General features: G+C 40.8%; 8 protein-coding genes across 8 annotated transcripts; 5 read left to right on the top strand and 3 right to left on the bottom strand.

The window, feature by feature from the left end:
- The first annotated feature begins 734 nt into the window (after positions 1 to 734).
- LOC127442189 (histone H1-like) lies at positions 735 to 1,561 on the top strand. The gene is made up of 2 exons (XM_051700038.1): positions 735 to 1,362; positions 1,485 to 1,561. The coding sequence occupies exons 1-2, from the start codon at positions 755 to 757 to the stop codon at positions 1,513 to 1,515; spliced, it is 639 nt and encodes a 212-aa protein (XP_051555998.1). The 5' UTR covers positions 735 to 754; the 3' UTR covers positions 1,516 to 1,561.
- Positions 1,562 to 2,024: 463 nt separating this feature from the next.
- LOC127442380 (histone H2A-like) lies at positions 2,025 to 2,530 on the top strand. The gene has a single exon (XM_051700369.1). The coding sequence runs from the start codon at positions 2,025 to 2,027 to the stop codon at positions 2,409 to 2,411; it is 387 nt and encodes a 128-aa protein (XP_051556329.1). The 3' UTR covers positions 2,412 to 2,530.
- A 448-nt stretch (positions 2,531 to 2,978) lies between these two features.
- LOC127442288 (histone H3-like) lies at positions 2,979 to 3,646 on the top strand. Its single transcript, XM_051700198.1, has one exon. It carries the CDS (start codon positions 3,161 to 3,163, stop codon positions 3,569 to 3,571), a length of 411 nt encoding a protein of 136 aa, XP_051556158.1. The 5' UTR covers positions 2,979 to 3,160; the 3' UTR covers positions 3,572 to 3,646.
- Positions 3,647 to 4,824: 1,178 nt separating this feature from the next.
- On the top strand, positions 4,825 to 5,171 carry LOC127442431 (histone H4). Its single transcript, XM_051700470.1, has one exon. The coding sequence runs from the start codon at positions 4,838 to 4,840 to the stop codon at positions 5,147 to 5,149; it is 312 nt and encodes a 103-aa protein (XP_051556430.1). The 5' UTR covers positions 4,825 to 4,837; the 3' UTR covers positions 5,150 to 5,171.
- Positions 5,172 to 5,675: 504 nt separating this feature from the next.
- LOC127442413 (histone H2B-like) lies at positions 5,676 to 6,066 on the top strand. The gene has a single exon (XM_051700434.1). It carries the CDS (start codon positions 5,676 to 5,678, stop codon positions 6,048 to 6,050), a length of 375 nt encoding a protein of 124 aa, XP_051556394.1. The 3' UTR covers positions 6,051 to 6,066.
- Positions 6,067 to 10,969: 4,903 nt separating this feature from the next.
- On the bottom strand, positions 10,970 to 11,472 carry LOC127442293 (histone H3-like). The gene has a single exon (XM_051700212.1). The coding sequence runs from the start codon at positions 11,453 to 11,455 to the stop codon at positions 11,045 to 11,047; it is 411 nt and encodes a 136-aa protein (XP_051556172.1). The 5' UTR covers positions 11,456 to 11,472; the 3' UTR covers positions 10,970 to 11,044.
- Positions 11,473 to 12,089: 617 nt separating this feature from the next.
- On the bottom strand, positions 12,090 to 12,601 carry LOC127442355 (histone H2A-like). Its single transcript, XM_051700318.1, has one exon. The coding sequence runs from the start codon at positions 12,579 to 12,581 to the stop codon at positions 12,195 to 12,197; it is 387 nt and encodes a 128-aa protein (XP_051556278.1). The 5' UTR covers positions 12,582 to 12,601; the 3' UTR covers positions 12,090 to 12,194.
- A 318-nt stretch (positions 12,602 to 12,919) lies between these two features.
- On the bottom strand, positions 12,920 to 13,875 carry LOC127442149 (histone H1-like). The gene is made up of 2 exons (XM_051699998.1): positions 13,248 to 13,875; positions 12,920 to 13,121 (listed from the first exon to the last, which is right to left on the bottom strand). Exons 1-2 carry the CDS (start codon positions 13,853 to 13,855, stop codon positions 13,091 to 13,093), a joined length of 639 nt encoding a protein of 212 aa, XP_051555958.1. The 5' UTR covers positions 13,856 to 13,875; the 3' UTR covers positions 12,920 to 13,090.
- Positions 13,876 to 16,155: the final 2,280 nt, after the last annotated feature.

The following is a 16,155-nucleotide window of genomic DNA, read 5'->3' as shown; positions in this document are numbered from 1 at the left end:
AAAAGGGGCATAATATGTCCCCTTTAAAGAAAGCAAAAATTGTGGTTTCAGTGAGGCACTTACAATGGAAGTAAATAGGGTTCATTTTTGGAGGGTTTAAAGTCAGAAATGTGAAGCCTATAATTTTATAAAAGCACTTATATTATTTCTTCTGTTAAAACTCATATATGATTTGAACTGTAAAGTTGTTTACATAGTAATTTTTACAGTGGTTTTCCGGTTGTTGACATGTCATGGCACAGAGCGTGTGCTTCAATCTGCCCAAAACAACTACTGTATGAAACAGTCCACAAGTCCCTCAGTGATGCTCATTTCATTAAAGACATTTCCAAAGTGTGTGTTGAAAATACAGAAGACGCGTTCAATCTATTATAAACATTTCTACATGAAAATCACATCCAAATCACATGCGGCTTTTCCCAATAGCTGGTGCGCGATGTGGATCTGAAGTTTAGACATAAAACTAAAAGTTTCCTCGTCGCGTGTTTTTGTCTCCAGATAAAGCGCAGAACTCCTGTTCTGTGTTCACGTTGTTTTCACTCCATTAAACTGTTTTATCGCTCCAGTTTTGCTCTAAATGTGAGAGGAGAAAACACAAGTGCGAGCGGCTCTCGGAGGCACACAGACACTGATACGAGCGGATTGAGTCTTTCAGGTTCTCATGAGGGTTTTAAGAGCGCAGCGCCGCTCAGTCGCTGTTTATTACTGAACTCAGTGCTCGTGTGTGTGTGAGATTACAGGTCCGATCAGAGAGATGGCAGAAACCGCTCCAGCTGCAGCCGCCCCGCCGGCCAAAGCGCCCAAGAAGAAATCTGCTGCTAAACCCAAGAAAACGGGTCCAAGCGTCGGTGAACTCATCGTCAAAACTGTGTCCGCATCTAAGGAGAGGAGCGGCGTGTCTCTCGCCGCCCTGAAGAAAGCTCTCGCCGCCGGTGGATACGATGTGGAGAAGAACAACTCCCGCGTCAAGATCGCCGTTAGGAGTCTGGTGACTAAAGGCACTCTGGTCCAGACCAAAGGGACCGGCGCCTCCGGCTCATTCAAGCTCAACAAGAAACAAGCCGAGAGCACGAAGAAACCCGTCAAGAAAGCCGCTCCTAAAGTCAAGAAGCCCGCAATCAAGAAACCCGCCGCTGCTAAGAAGCCCAAGAGTGCCGCGACTAAGAAACCTGCCGCCAAGAAATCTCCCAAGAAGGCGAAGAAACCAGCAGCCGCCAAAAAGGCAACGAAGAGCCCCAAGAAGGCCAAGAAACCAGCAGCCGCCAAGAAAGCCGCCAAGAGCCCCAAAAAGGCCAAAGCTGCCAAACCCAAAACGGCAAAGACTAAAGCAGCCAAGCCTAAAAAAGCAGCTCCCAAAAAGAAGTAAATGAACTCACAGAGTTTCTTCCTCAAAACGGCTCTTTTAAGAGCCACCCACTAATTCATATGAAAGAGCAACACTTCGATTTGTTTTAATATTTTTATTTTGTAATGCTGTATTACAGATTGGTTGTTAGAGGACACAATCACTCCTGACTATGAATGAAACCAAAAGCTGCATATTCAGAAAATGGCAAACCCGGTAATGAAACATTTTATTCAGTGTAAGTTTCACCCGCCTGAAGAGTTTAAGTGTTGAGTTTAAAATCAAGAGTTTCATAAAACTATAAAATGAAGGTTAGTGCAATTATCTGACAACATTTTATACGTATAATTGCATTGATTGTGCCTGTATCAGTGAAATATATCTAATTTATTTCAGGTCAGATATATTTGACCATAATATCATTTATTATTATTGATGTTGAATTTTACATTAAACTGGATTTAAGACTCATTCAGCTGGAAGTTTCTCATCAACACTGAATATAGCAGAGAAATAAGAGGGAGGAGTTTAGAGATTGGAGGGAAGTGCTGTGATTGGTTAGAATGTTTTACAGACTCCAGCCAATAGAAGACTGACAGACTCCTTTAAATACTGTTAACTGTCTGATCTCAGTTATTCTGTTTCTACCGTGTGTTGAAGTAGTGTGAACAAGTTGAAAATGAGTGGCAGAGGTAAAACCGGCGGTAAAGCTCGTGCGAAGGCTAAAACTCGCTCATCTAGGGCAGGACTGCAGTTCCCCGTCGGCCGTGTGCACAGACTGCTCCGCAAAGGAAACTACGCTGAGCGCGTCGGTGCCGGTGCTCCAGTTTATCTGGCCGCTGTGCTCGAGTATCTCACCGCTGAGATCCTGGAGTTGGCCGGAAACGCCGCTCGGGACAACAAGAAGACTCGTATCATTCCCCGTCACCTGCAGCTGGCAGTGCGGAACGACGAGGAGTTGAACAAACTCTTGGGTGGAGTGACCATCGCTCAGGGTGGTGTGCTGCCCAACATCCAGGCTGTGCTGCTGCCCAAGAAGACCGAGAAACCCGGCAAGACCAAGTAAACGGACTGCAGTCTGTTTCACTGAAACACAAAGGCTCTTTTAAGAGCCACACACTTGAACTATAAGAGAGGGATTGTTCTTCTACTCAAACGTTTAATTAATCGTAATACAAACTTGAATGAAATAGAGTGCAACACTTAATGTGAGTGAACTACAGATTATTTTCTGTTTTTAGCACGTTTCTCTGATAACTTATAAAGTGTAGATTGAATTACAGATGCAGTTGTGGCATTCATGCAGTACAAGTATAAATAATGAACAGGTAACATTGTGAATTCCTTAATTTATCCATTTTAACCCAATATATTTACGTATATATTTAGATTTTAACCCTGCACAACTACACAAATGCGTTAATTTACGATTATTTCTTGCGATTATAATTATTACATCTGCCACTACTATTAAATGCTTGTGATTAGTTATTGCCAGTCATGAGGCTACATAAATTATTTAAAATAAATGAAAGTACTTGAGTATAAAAGCTAGACGAAGAAATGTGAAGCGTTATTTCATGCGCATTGATGTAAACTGAACAGAGATTTTGAGCGGGAAACTGTCGCCGCTTGTTTGAAAAGACGCGCCGCACAGTCATTGGCCAACTGTCATGCGTACACGTCCACATCAGCCAATCACACGCCTCTAAACCCTCACCACACTGCGCGCGTGATCGTCCTCGGCTTTAAAAAGCAGCGGTGTAACGCTGATCTTCATTTTCTGTGTTGAACGGAGAAGTGAATCTCGTCATCATGGCAAGAACCAAACAGACCGCTCGTAAGTCCACCGGTGGAAAAGCCCCGAGGAAGCAGCTCGCTACTAAAGCCGCCCGTAAAAGCGCCCCCGCCACCGGTGGCGTCAAGAAGCCTCATCGTTACAGGCCCGGTACCGTGGCGCTGAGAGAGATCCGCCGTTATCAGAAGTCCACTGAACTGCTGATTCGCAAACTGCCTTTCCAGCGTCTGGTGAGAGAAATCGCTCAGGATTTCAAGACGGATCTGCGCTTCCAGAGCTCCGCCGTCATGGCCCTGCAGGAGTCCAGCGAGGCTTATTTGGTCGGTCTGTTCGAGGACACCAACTTGTGTGCCATCCATGCCAAGAGGGTCACCATCATGCCCAAAGACATTCAGCTGGCACGCCGCATTCGTGGAGAGCGCGCTTAAATCCACAGCGGCGTCATTCACATCAACACCAAAGGCTCTTTTAAGAGCCACTTCAGTTACACTCAACGAGTCTATTTCCAGTTCTTATTCAGTTTATTATTAATATTCGAAGCGAAATAGTTTCAAATTCTACCAAACACAAAACAATCAAATGTGCTGATATAAACAATGTATTTTAAATCATTTCTGTTCTGCATATACTGAGTTTATTACTCTGGTTGTACTATAAGCACTAATATGCATACTTGTTTTATATCGCACTTCTTTGAATCCCCTTCAGTCCGATGAACTTCAGATAATGTGTTTCTATCAGGTCCTGTAGACTATTATAATCCTCCGTTACAGTTACATTATCTACTTGACATCACAAGTCCTGCACTGTCATTTACTATGTACTTTTACTAAATCACTTTTAATGGTAAATATATTTAAACAGCAAAATACCAGGTAAGTACTCAAATTAAACAAAAGATTACAAACACAAAGACATTATTTCACCAAATCTGGAATTTCATCAACTTAACAGATCATAATTTACATGTGATACTATTAAAGTATTATTTTTTTTATTTTATTTTTTTATTGTTTTGGCATAAGCTACACACAAAATAAATAAACTGACTTATATCATTAATTCTTCTTTTAAAACGTGTGTATTATTTGAGTTTTAAGTTAGTTTAAATCATCATTTCCACAGCTGTTTTAGAGTTTATGGCATTACATCGTCATGGCAACGGAGTTGTAAAATTGGTTATAACTTTACACAGATGCAGTTAGTAAGTGATTTTATCACACTAAAATCATGTTAACACATATTGTTTATGTCTTGTGTCTAAATTTTTGAAACAGTATTTTAATGTTTACAGATTGACCCCACTGACTTCCATTGTACTGTAAGTGTCTCACTGGAACACAGATATCTGCACATTTAAAGAAAAGGAGAAATTAGTCTAAATTAATTTTTGTGGTAATCAACATTATACCCAAGTCTACATTAGTGTATTTGTTGGATAATACATCTGCTCTATGTTGAACATTGAGTTTTAAATCAGTCTTACATAATAATAATAATAGTGTAATAACTTCGAGTGAAATAAACTACACGTTTTAGTGGATCAGACACGTGAACTGACAACGACAAACACGTGACGTGCCGTTGGCTCCGCCTTCAGTGTGGTTTTTCCACTAGGTCCTGTAGGCACATGTAAATGTTTTATCCCGTAGCTCCACTTCTCACATTCATTTGATCTTTGAGGTATAATCATCATGTCTGGAAGAGGTAAAGGCGGTAAAGGACTCGGGAAAGGAGGCGCTAAGCGTCACCGCAAAGTGTTGCGTGATAACATCCAGGGAATCACCAAACCCGCCATCCGTCGTCTCGCTCGCCGTGGCGGTGTCAAGCGTATCTCCGGTCTGATCTACGAGGAGACCCGCGGTGTGTTGAAGGTGTTTCTGGAGAACGTTATCCGTGATGCCGTCACCTACACTGAACACGCCAAGAGAAAGACCGTCACTGCCATGGACGTTGTGTACGCGCTGAAACGACAGGGACGAACTCTGTACGGCTTCGGAGGATAAACGATTTGATTCTCATCAGACAAACCCAACGGCTCTTTTAAGAGCCACACACACTCTCACATGAAGAGTCAATGTCTTGGTGGTAGAGTTGTTTTACATTTTCAATAAACAAATATTATCGTAAGTTCTGCAGAAAGTGTTTTTGATATGTTCATGAATAATGAAATTGTCTCTTGTACAATTACTGCTGTCCAAATATAATCTATTGTTTGACTTTTTATCCATGCATGTATAGAATTGTTTTGGAATCGTTAGAATTGATTCCAAGAGTTGATTCTGGATCCATTTAATTGATTTATTGATGTGAATTAATTATTTTGATAAAACGTGTGTATTATTTGAGTTTTAAGCTAGTTTAAATCATCATTTCCACAGCTGTTTTAGAGTTTATGGCATTATATCGTCATGGTGAAGGAGTTGTAGAAACACGCAATCAGAGGTGCGCATCGACTGCTTGGGAAATTAGCATATTGGAGGGGATAATTGTGTGTTGCTCAATACTTTGAAGTTGTTTCACTGTGTTATCATGCCTGAGCCAGCGAAGTCCGCCCCGAAGAAGGGATCCAAGAAGACCGTCACGAAGGCCGCCGGTAAGGGAGGGAAGAAGCGCAGGAGGTCCAGGAAGGAGAGTTATGCTATCTACGTGTACAAAGTCTTGAAGCAGGTTCATCCTGACACCGGTATCTCCTCCAAGGCGATGGGCATCATGAACTCCTTCGTCAACGACATCTTCGAGCGCATCGCCGGTGAGTCGTCTCGTCTCGCTCACTACAACAAGCGCTCCACCATCACATCGAGAGAGATCCAGACCGCCGTGCGTCTGCTGCTGCCCGGTGAACTGGCCAAACACGCCGTGTCTGAGGGGACAAAGGCCGTCACCAAGTACACCAGCTCCAAGTAAAAAGTGTCATGAAGCTTTCAGCTGCACCCAAAGGCTCTTTTGAGAGCCACCCATATACACGTCTAAAGAGTTAATTGCTCCAAGTGTGATAAGAAACCTCAACCAAAGGCTCTTTTAAGAGCCAACCATGTTATCGCTTAAAGAGCTTCATCGCATATTCATAACTTTTTCTGCATTATATAGATTAGTTTCCATACAAAATAAATGTAATATTGCAGCATGAAATCATTAAAAGTATCTCTGAGGTGCTCGGACATTTTATGGAATTTTTTTATTTAAAAAAAATCATAGAAAAACACTTGAAAGTACTCACTGATATGTCTTAACTAATTTACTTTTAGATATCGCTGCATGAATGATCTCATATCAATAATTAATTAATAAAATAAATGCTGTTTTACAATAAATCTGTGTGAGTGACACATTCAAAGTCATAGTGTGAATATATAACCTAATATTTCTAAATAGCAGGATTTTTTTTTAAATACAGCCATGTCATAATTATTCAACCCCTATTGCATGTAGCTGTTTCTTAAATATGTAAGGCTACACAAGTAATTGTTTTAAAACAAAATTGTCATCAATCTGCAATGGCACTTATTTAAGTTTTAAAATTTAAGTTTAGCGTTGTAAGCAAAAATGTATTTCTGTGCAAAAAATGCAATTAAAAATAAGCTGTCTCAAAAACTAATAGAGGAGATTATTTAATTACACAAGAAAGGTCATGGCTAAAAGTACATTTCCAAGGCACTTCTATTTCCAATAGACAAAGTTGGCAGCACCATTCATACATTTTTAAATATGGTACAACAGCAACCTTCTTGGGGTGTGGAAGAAAGCAAAACTTCAACAAGGGAAATGTTGACTTGAATATTCAAGAAGTAATTAGGAAAGACCTGTGGAGTCCTGGAAGAAGGTTTTATAGACATATGACACTAAACTGAAAATGCGTTTTGGACCCATGGGTCAGCAGTACGTCTGGAGTAAGATGACAAGGTGATGACAAGAATGACACCATCCCCACAGTCAAGCATGGAGGTGGGTCAGTCCTGTTATTGGGGTGTTTTAAGGTTGCAGGAAACGGCTATCCTGACTATGTGACTGACACCATGGATTCTTTCAGGTATCAGGCCATTTTGGCATGAAAAATGTGATGCCTTCAGTGTGTAAATTGAAGCTCGGTGATCACTGGGCTTTCCAGCAAGACAATAACACCAAGGATACATCCAAGTTGTCCAAAATCTGGTTCAGGGATAGGTCGTGGAATGTCCTTAAATGACCCTTTCAGTCCATCATTAAAATCCCATTGCAAACCTTTGTTGGGATTTCCAGGAAGCAGTGGCAGCACAGAAACCAAAGAATGTCAATGAGTTGGAAGCTTTTGCTCATGAGAAATGTGTACAAATTCTAATAGAGAGGTGTCTGAAGTCTGAGAACACTTAACTGAAACATTTATTTGCTGTTATTAAGGATAAAGGATGCTCCACAAATGATTGACTTTGGGGGTTGAATATTTTTGACATGACATTTGTGGACAGAATTAGTTATTTGCGTAAACTAAACTCTTTGTTCTAAAAAAATCACTCAAATGTGTACTAAAAACTTATTTTGCTTATTGATGTGTTTTAATTCACATCACCAGAATGTATTGCTGGTCAACTAATCACATGAATAATTTTGATTGCAAATGTATGTGTATATATATACAGTGGTGTGAAAAAGTGTTTGCCCCCTTCCTGATTTCTTATTTTTTTGCATGTTTGTCACACTTAAATGTTTCAGATCATCAAACAAGTTTAAATATTAGACAGAGATAACACAAGTAAACACAAAATGCAGTTTTTAAATGAAGGTTGTTATTATTAAGGGAAAACAAAATCCAAACCTACATGGCCCTGTGAGAAAAAGTGTTTGCCCCACCTGTTAAAACATAACTTAACTGTGGTTTAACACACCTGAGTTCAATTTCTCTAGCCACACCCAGGCCTGATTACTGCCACACCTGTTCTCAATCAAGAAATCACTTAAATAGGACCTGCCTGACAAAGTGAAGTAGACCAAAAGATCTTCAAAAGCTAGACATCATGCCGAGATCCAAAGAAATTCAGGAACAAATGAGAAAGAAAGTAATTGAGATCTATCAGTCTGGAAAAGGTTATAAAGCCATTTCTAAAGCTTTGGGACTCCAGAGAACCACAGTGAGAGCCATTATCCAAAAATGGCGAAAACATGGAACAGTGGTGAACCTTCCCAGGAGTGGCCGGCCGACCAAAATTACCCCAAGAGCGCAGCGATGACTCATCCAAGAGGTCACAAAAGACCCCACAACAACATCCAAAGAACTGCAGGCCTCACTTGCCTCAGTTAAGGTCAGTGTTCATGACTCCACCATAAGAATGAGACAGGGCAAAAATGGCCTGAATGGCAGAGTTCCAAGATGAAAACCACTGCTGAGCAAAAAGAACATTAAGGCTTGTCTCATTTTTGCCAGAAAACATCTTGATGATCCCCAAGACTTTTGGGAAAATACTCTGTGGACTGACAAGACAAAAGTTGAACTTTTTGGAAGGTGTGTGTCCCATTACATCTGGCGTAAAAGTAACACCGCATTTCAGAAAAAGAACATCATACCAACAGTAAAATATGGTGGTGGTAGTGTGATGGTCTGGGGCTGTTTTGCTGCTTCAGGACCTGGAAGACTTGCTGTGATAAATGGAAACATGAATTCTGCTGTCTACCAAAAATCCTGAAGGAGAATGTCCGGCCATCTGTTCGTGACCTCAAGCTGAAGCGAACTTGGGTTCTGCAGCAGGACAATGATCCAAAACACACCAGCAAGTCCACCTCTGAATGGCTGAAGAAAAACAAAATGAAGACTTTGGAGTGGCCTAGTCAAAGTCCTGACCTGAATCCTATTGAGATGCTGTGGCATGACCTTCAAAAAGGCAGTTCATGCTCGAAAACCCTCCAATGTGGCTGAATTACAACAATTCTGCAAAGATGAGTGGGCCAAAATTCCTCCACAGCGCTGTAAAAGACTCATTGCAAGTTATCGCAAACGCTTGATTGCAGTTGTTGCTGCTAAGGGTGGCCCAACCAGTTATTAGGTTTAGGGGGCAATCACTTTTTCTCACAGGGCCATGTAGGTTTGGATTTTGTTTTCCCTTAATAATAACAACCTTCATTTAAAAACTGCATTTTGTGTTTACTTGTGTTATCTCTGTCTAATATTTAAACTTGTTTGATGATCTGAAACATTTAAGTGTGACAAACATGCAAAAAAATAAGAAATCAGGAAGGGGGCAAGCACTTATTCACACCACTGTATGTGTGATATATATATATATATATACACAGTATATATGTAATATTCTGTCCAAGTAACCTAACACTATAAAAGAGCCGCTTGTGTGTCCACATCTTTTTAAAGGTGTTGTATCGCAAATGGTCTTGTGAGCGACACATTGCTCCGTCAGACCAACATGAGAGCTGCTCTCATGGGTACAGACTGCCCTCACTGTGAGGACATGAGTCTCAAGACGCTACGCTCTAGGCTCGCCCTCGTTCTGAGGGACGATTCCGCTTCCCGTGCCCTCCTTACTGTTTCCTTTGTGTTAAGTCTTGAGGGACCACATGAGGAAGCACAGCGGGGCCGCAAGTCAGAGGCTTCCAAAAGAAAGTCCCACTTATCACCTCATGTTTGAAAATCACCATCCCCCACGAGATTCAGTTTCTTTAGTTCAGTTCTCCCGCTCAAAACATTGTGCACAGATAATGTTTCTATTCTGGGGGGGAGGAAAGAAAGTAGTTTATTAATATTAATAGAAATATTTTCCAATATTTTTTAAATATCTCTTTGTATTTATGGTACTATTCTACTAAATGAATACATGTACACTGACCTGACCTTGATAGTCTGCTGGTATTTTACTTTGGATTAAACTAATAATCAAGTAACATGCCAAATTTGTGACAGTAAACTGGCATACAATAATAACTTCGCCAATGTTACAACACAAATCTGCAACAAGAAGTATAATGTTGATTACCACAAAAATTAATTTCGACTTGTTTCTCCTTTTCTTTAAATAAGCAGATATCTGTGTTCCAGTGAGACACTTACAATGGAAGTCAATGGGGTCAATCTGTAAACATTAAAATACTGTTTCAAAAATTTAGACAAGACATAAACAATATGTGTTAACATGATTTTAGTGTGATAAAATCACTTACTAACTGCATCTGTGTAAAGTTATAACCAATTTTACAACTCCGTTGCCGTGACGATGTAATGCCATAAACTCTAAAACAGCTGTGGAAATTATTTAAACTAACTTAAAACTCAAATAATACACACGTTTTAAAAGAAGAATTAATGATATAAGTCAGTTTATTATTTTGTGTGTAGCTTATGCCAAAACAAAAAAATAAAATAAAAAAAATAATACTTTAATAGTATCACATGTAAATTATGATCTGTTAAGTTGTTGAAATTCCAGATTTGGTGAAATAATGTCTTTGTGTTTGTAATCTTTTGTTTAATTTGAGTACTTACCTGGTATTTTGCTGTTTAAATATATTTACCATTAAAAGTGATTTAGTAAAAGTACATAGTAAATGACAGTGCAGGACTTGTGATGTCAAGTAGATAATGTAACTGTAACGGAGGATTACAATAGTCTACAGGACCTGATAGAAACACATTATCTGAAGTTCATCGGACTGAAGGGGATTCAAAGAAGTGCGATATAAAACAAGTACGCATATTAGTGCTTATAGTACAACCAGAGTAATAAACTCAGAATATGCAGAACAGAAATGATTTAAAATACATTGTTTATATCAGCACATTTGATGTTTGGTAGAATTTGAAACTATTTCGCCTCGAATATTAATAATAAACTGAATAAGAACTGGAAATAGACTCGTTGAGTGTAACTGAAGTGGCTCTTAAAAGAGCCTTTGGTGTTGATGTGAATGACGCCGCTGTGGATTTAAGCGCGCTCTCCACGAATGCGGCGTGCCAGCTGAATGTCTTTGGGCATGATGGTGACCCTCTTGGCATGGATGGCACACAAGTTGGTGTCCTCGAACAGACCGACCAAATAAGCCTCGCTGGACTCCTGCAGGGCCATGACGGCGGAGCTCTGGAAGCGCAGATCCGTCTTGAAATCCTGAGCGATTTCTCTCACCAGACGCTGGAAAGGCAGTTTGCGAATCAGCAGTTCAGTGGACTTCTGATAACGGCGGATCTCTCTCAGCGCCACGGTACCGGGCCTGTAACGATGAGGCTTCTTGACGCCACCGGTGGCGGGGGCGCTTTTACGGGCGGCTTTAGTAGCGAGCTGCTTCCTCGGGGCTTTTCCACCGGTGGACTTACGAGCGGTCTGTTTGGTTCTTGCCATGATGACGAGATTCACTTCTCCGTTCAACACAGAAAATGAAGATCAGCGTTACACCGCTGCTTTTTAAAGCCGAGGACGATCACGCGCTCAGTGTGGTGAGGGTTTAGAGGCGTGTGATTGGCTGATGTGGACGTGTACGCATGACAGTTGGCCAATGACTGTGCGGCGCGTCTTTTCAAACAAGCGGCGACAGTTTCCCGCTCAAAATCTTCTGTTCAGTTTACATCAATGCGCATGAAATAACGCTTCACATTTCTTCGTCTAGCTTTTATACTCAAGTACTTTATTTTAAATAATGAATGTAGCCTCATGACTGGCAATAACTAATCACAAGCATTTAATAGTAGTGGCAGATGTAATAATTATAATCGCAAGAAATAATCGTAAATTAACGCATTTGCGTAGTTGGGCAGGGTTAAAATCTAAATATGTACGTAAATATATTGGGTTAAAATCGATAAAGGAATTCACAGTTACCTGTTCATTATTTATACTTGTACTGCATGAATGCCACAACTGCATCTGTAATTCAATCTACACTTTATTAGTTATCAGAGAAACGTGCTAAAAACAGAAAATAATCTGTAGTTCACTCACATTAAGTGTTGCACTTTATTTCATTCAAGTGTGTATTACGATTAATTAAACGTTTGAGTAGAAGAACAATCCCTCTCTTATAGTTCAAGTGTGTGGCTCTTAAAAGAGCCTTTGTGTTTCAGTGAAACAGACTGCAGTCCGTTTACTTGGTCTTGCCGGGTTTCTCGGTCTTCTTGGGCAGCAGCACAGCCTGGATGTTGGGCAGCACACCACCCTGAGCGATGGTCACTCCACCCAAGAGTTTGTTCAACTCCTCGTCGTTCCGCACTGCCAGCTGCAGGTGACGGGGAATGATACGAGTCTTCTTGTTGTCCCGAGCGGCGTTTCCGGCCAACTCCAGGATCTCAGCGGTGAGATACTCGAGCACAGCGGCCAGATAAACTGGAGCACCGGCACCGACGCGCTCAGCGTAGTTTCCTTTGCGGAGCAGTCTGTGCACACGGCCGACGGGGAACTGCAGTCCTGCCCTGGATGAGCGAGTTTTAGCCTTCGCACGAGCTTTACCGCCAGTTTTACCTCTGCCACTCATTTTCAACTTGTTCACACTACTTCAACACACGGTAGACACAAAATAACTGAGAAGAAACGGTTAACAGTATTTAAAAGAGTCTGTCAGTCTTCTATTGGCTGGAGTCTGTAAAACATTCTAACCAATCACAGCACTTCCCTCCAATCTCTAAACTCCTCCCTCTTATTTCTCTGCTATATTCTGTGTTGATGAGAAACTTCCAGCTGAATGAGTCTTAAATCCAGTTTAATGTAAAATTCAACATCAATAATAATAAATGATATTATGGTCAAATATATCTGACCTGAAATAAATTAGATATATTTCACTGATACAGGCACAATCAATGCAATTATACGTATAAAATGTTGTCAGATAATTGCACTAACCTTCATTTTATAGTTTTATGAAACTCTTGATTTTAAACTCAACACTTAAACTCTTCAGGCGGGTGAAACTTACACTGAATAACATGTTTCATTACCGGGTTTGCCATTTTCTGAATATGCAGCTTTTGGTTTCATTCATAGTCAGGAGTGATTGTGTCCTCTAACAACCAATCTGTAATACAGCATTACAAAATAAATAAAAATATTAAAACAAGTCGAAGTGTTGCTCTTTCATATGAATTAGTGGGTGGCTCTTAAAAGAGCCGTTTTGAGGAAGAAACTCTGTGAGTTCATTTACTTCTTTTTGGGAGCTGCTTTTTTAGGCTTGGCTGCTTTAGTCTTTGCCGTTTTGGGTTTGGCAGCTTTGGCCTTTTTGGGGCTCTTGGCGGCTTTCTTGGCGGCTGCTGGTTTCTTGGCCTTCTTGGGGCTCTTCGTTGCCTTTTTGGCGGCTGCTGGTTTCTTCGCCTTCTTGGGAGATTTCTTGGCGGCAGGTTTCTTAGTCGCGGCGCTCTTGGGCTTCTTAGCAGCGGCGGGTTTCTTGATTGCGGGCTTCTTGACTTTAGGAGCGGCTTTCTTGACGGGTTTCTTCGTGCTCTCGGCTTGTTTCTTGTTGAGCTTGAATGAGCCGGAGGCGCCGGTCCCTTTGGTCTGGACCAGAGTGCCTTTAGTCACCAGACTCCTAACGGCGATCTTGACGCGGGAGTTGTTCTTCTCCACATCGTATCCACCGGCGGCGAGAGCTTTCTTCAGGGCGGCGAGAGACACGCCGCTCCTCTCCTTAGATGCGGACACAGTTTTGACGATGAGTTCACCGACGCTTGGACCCGTTTTCTTGGGTTTAGCAGCAGATTTCTTCTTGGGCGCTTTGGCCGGCGGGGCGGCTGCAGCTGGAGCGGTTTCTGCCATCTCTCTGATCGGACCTGTAATCTCACACACACACAAGCACTGAGTTCAGTAATAAACAGCGACTGAGCGGCGCTGCGCTCTTAAAACCCTCATGAGAACCTGAAAGACTCAATCCGCTCGTGTCAGTGTCTGTGCGCCTCCGAGAGCCGCTCCCACTTGTGTTTTCTCCTCTCACATTTAGAGCAAAACTGGAGCGATAAAACAGTTTAATGGAGTGAAAACAACGTGAACACAGAACAGGAGTTCTGCGCTTTATCTGGAGACAAAAACACGCGACGAGGAAACTTTTAGTTTTATGTCTAAACTTCAGATCCATATCGCGCACCAGCTATTGGGAAAAGCCGCATGTGATTTGGATGTGATTTTCATGTAGAAATGTTTAAAATAGATTGAACGCGTCTTCTGTATTTTCAACACACACTTTGGAAATGTCTTTAATGAAATGAGCATCACTGAGGGACTTGTGGACTGTTTCATACAGTAGTTGTTTTGGGCAGATTGAAGCACACGCTCTGTGCCATGACATGTCAACAACCGGAAAACCACTGTAAAAATTACTATGTAAACAACTTTACAGTTCAAATCATATATGAGTTTTAACAGAAGAAATAATATAAGTGCTTTTATAAAATTATAGGCTTCACATTTCTGACTTTAAACCCTCCAAAAATGAACCCTATTTACTTCCATTGTAAGTGCCTCACTGAAACCACAATTTTTGCTTTCTTTAAAGGGGACATATTATGCCCCTTTTTACACGATGTAATATAAGTCACAGGTGTCCCCAGAAATTGTCTGTCAAGTTTCAGCTCAAAATACCTCACAGATCGTTTATTCTACCATGCTTTTATACTCTGTTTTGTAGGCCTGATCCAAACAGGCTGTTTTAGTGTCTGTAGCTTTAAATGCAAAGGAGCTGCTGCTCCCCACACCCCTTTCTGGAATTGGGCTGTACCTTTCCTGCTGGTGCCATGGATACCCCTATGACAACAATGCAGGAGAACTTAAACCGTTAAAAAATTATAAATAACACGGAGAACACACAAAGTCAATCATCTGACTGTATTGTGCATAACAAAGGTTGAGTTATGAAATATGAAAATCAGCTATAGTTGTTGAAAATACCACTATGGTTTCATAATCGTTTTTGAAATAATGACCGGTTTTATTACCCGAAAAATCTTCATTGCATGACCACTCAAGCGGGACTGTGGAGGATGCCAATCAGTATATATCGTAACCGAAACAGAGCTACACCTTCATTGTTATGGAATAAGGTAGTTAGGGACTAGTTGCTACATTACACAAAGCACAATGTTTTCACAACAAGCGTTTTTCTGAAATTCAAAGAGCCAAATTGCAAATGTTAAAAAAGTATAAAGTGCGAAACTTACGACTTGCAAATCTGAAGTTGGGTCGTGGAGAGTTTGTATCGGTCCATCCTTGATCCTTATTAGCTTGGAAGCAAATCCAGCCTTGTGTTGACCATCATTGATGAAGCAGTCCGAGTTAGCACAACTCTAGCGAGGAGATAAATATGGCGGACTGTGCGCTGCTCGCTCAGGTTCTAATGAGGGCGGATTTAAGCTACTTGGGCAGATCTCTTCGCCAGCCGTGAGCGGTACCTTTCCCCTTTTGTTGCCATAAGGGGCTGCAAACCTGAACAGCTTGTTCGGGGAATTTGTATTGATGGGGAAAGGACAGAAAAGAGGGGATGGTCTTTTACCATATTTTGTGGTTGTTTACACACACTGGGGACACATAATTCTGCTTAAAAAAAAATAAAAAATTTGTGAAAAGTGGATTTTGCATAATATGTCCCCTTTAAAGAAAAGGCAGGACGAGTCGAAATTATATTTTGTGGTAATCAATATTATGCCACAAATGCTGTCGATTGAGCTTAACTTGTATTGAACCCGGAATATTCCTGTAAATTGATATGGTAGAGTTGAGAAAGACTTTTTTGTTTTTTGTTTAGGAGTTCCTTGATAACCTTCCATGTGGATTTGGTGTTATTAGTACACTCTTCAAATTCATTACAACATCTTTTTTTTTTTTTTTTTTTTTTTGGCTGTTCTTAACAAATGAGGGAATTTGTTTTTGTATGATTTTTACGAATTGCTAAATTGAGAGGTGTGGGATTAATGAGAAAAATTGTATACAGTCAATTCTTCTGAATTGAACACTCATAAATACCTGGTGTAAACCAATGTTTACACAATCCTTTAACCATTTTCTTTTTGGGAGTGACTAATTGAAAACAGCAGTGAAAAGCAGAGTTGAATATGGACACAAAAGAC

Source organism: Myxocyprinus asiaticus, chromosome 1 (genome assembly GCF_019703515.2).
Source record: "Myxocyprinus asiaticus isolate MX2 ecotype Aquarium Trade chromosome 1, UBuf_Myxa_2, whole genome shotgun sequence".
Lineage (NCBI taxonomy): Eukaryota > Metazoa > Chordata > Actinopteri > Cypriniformes > Catostomidae > Myxocyprinus > Myxocyprinus asiaticus.
The sequence above is the reverse complement of the archived record's forward strand: the minus strand, read 5'-3'. Positions and strand labels throughout refer to the sequence as shown.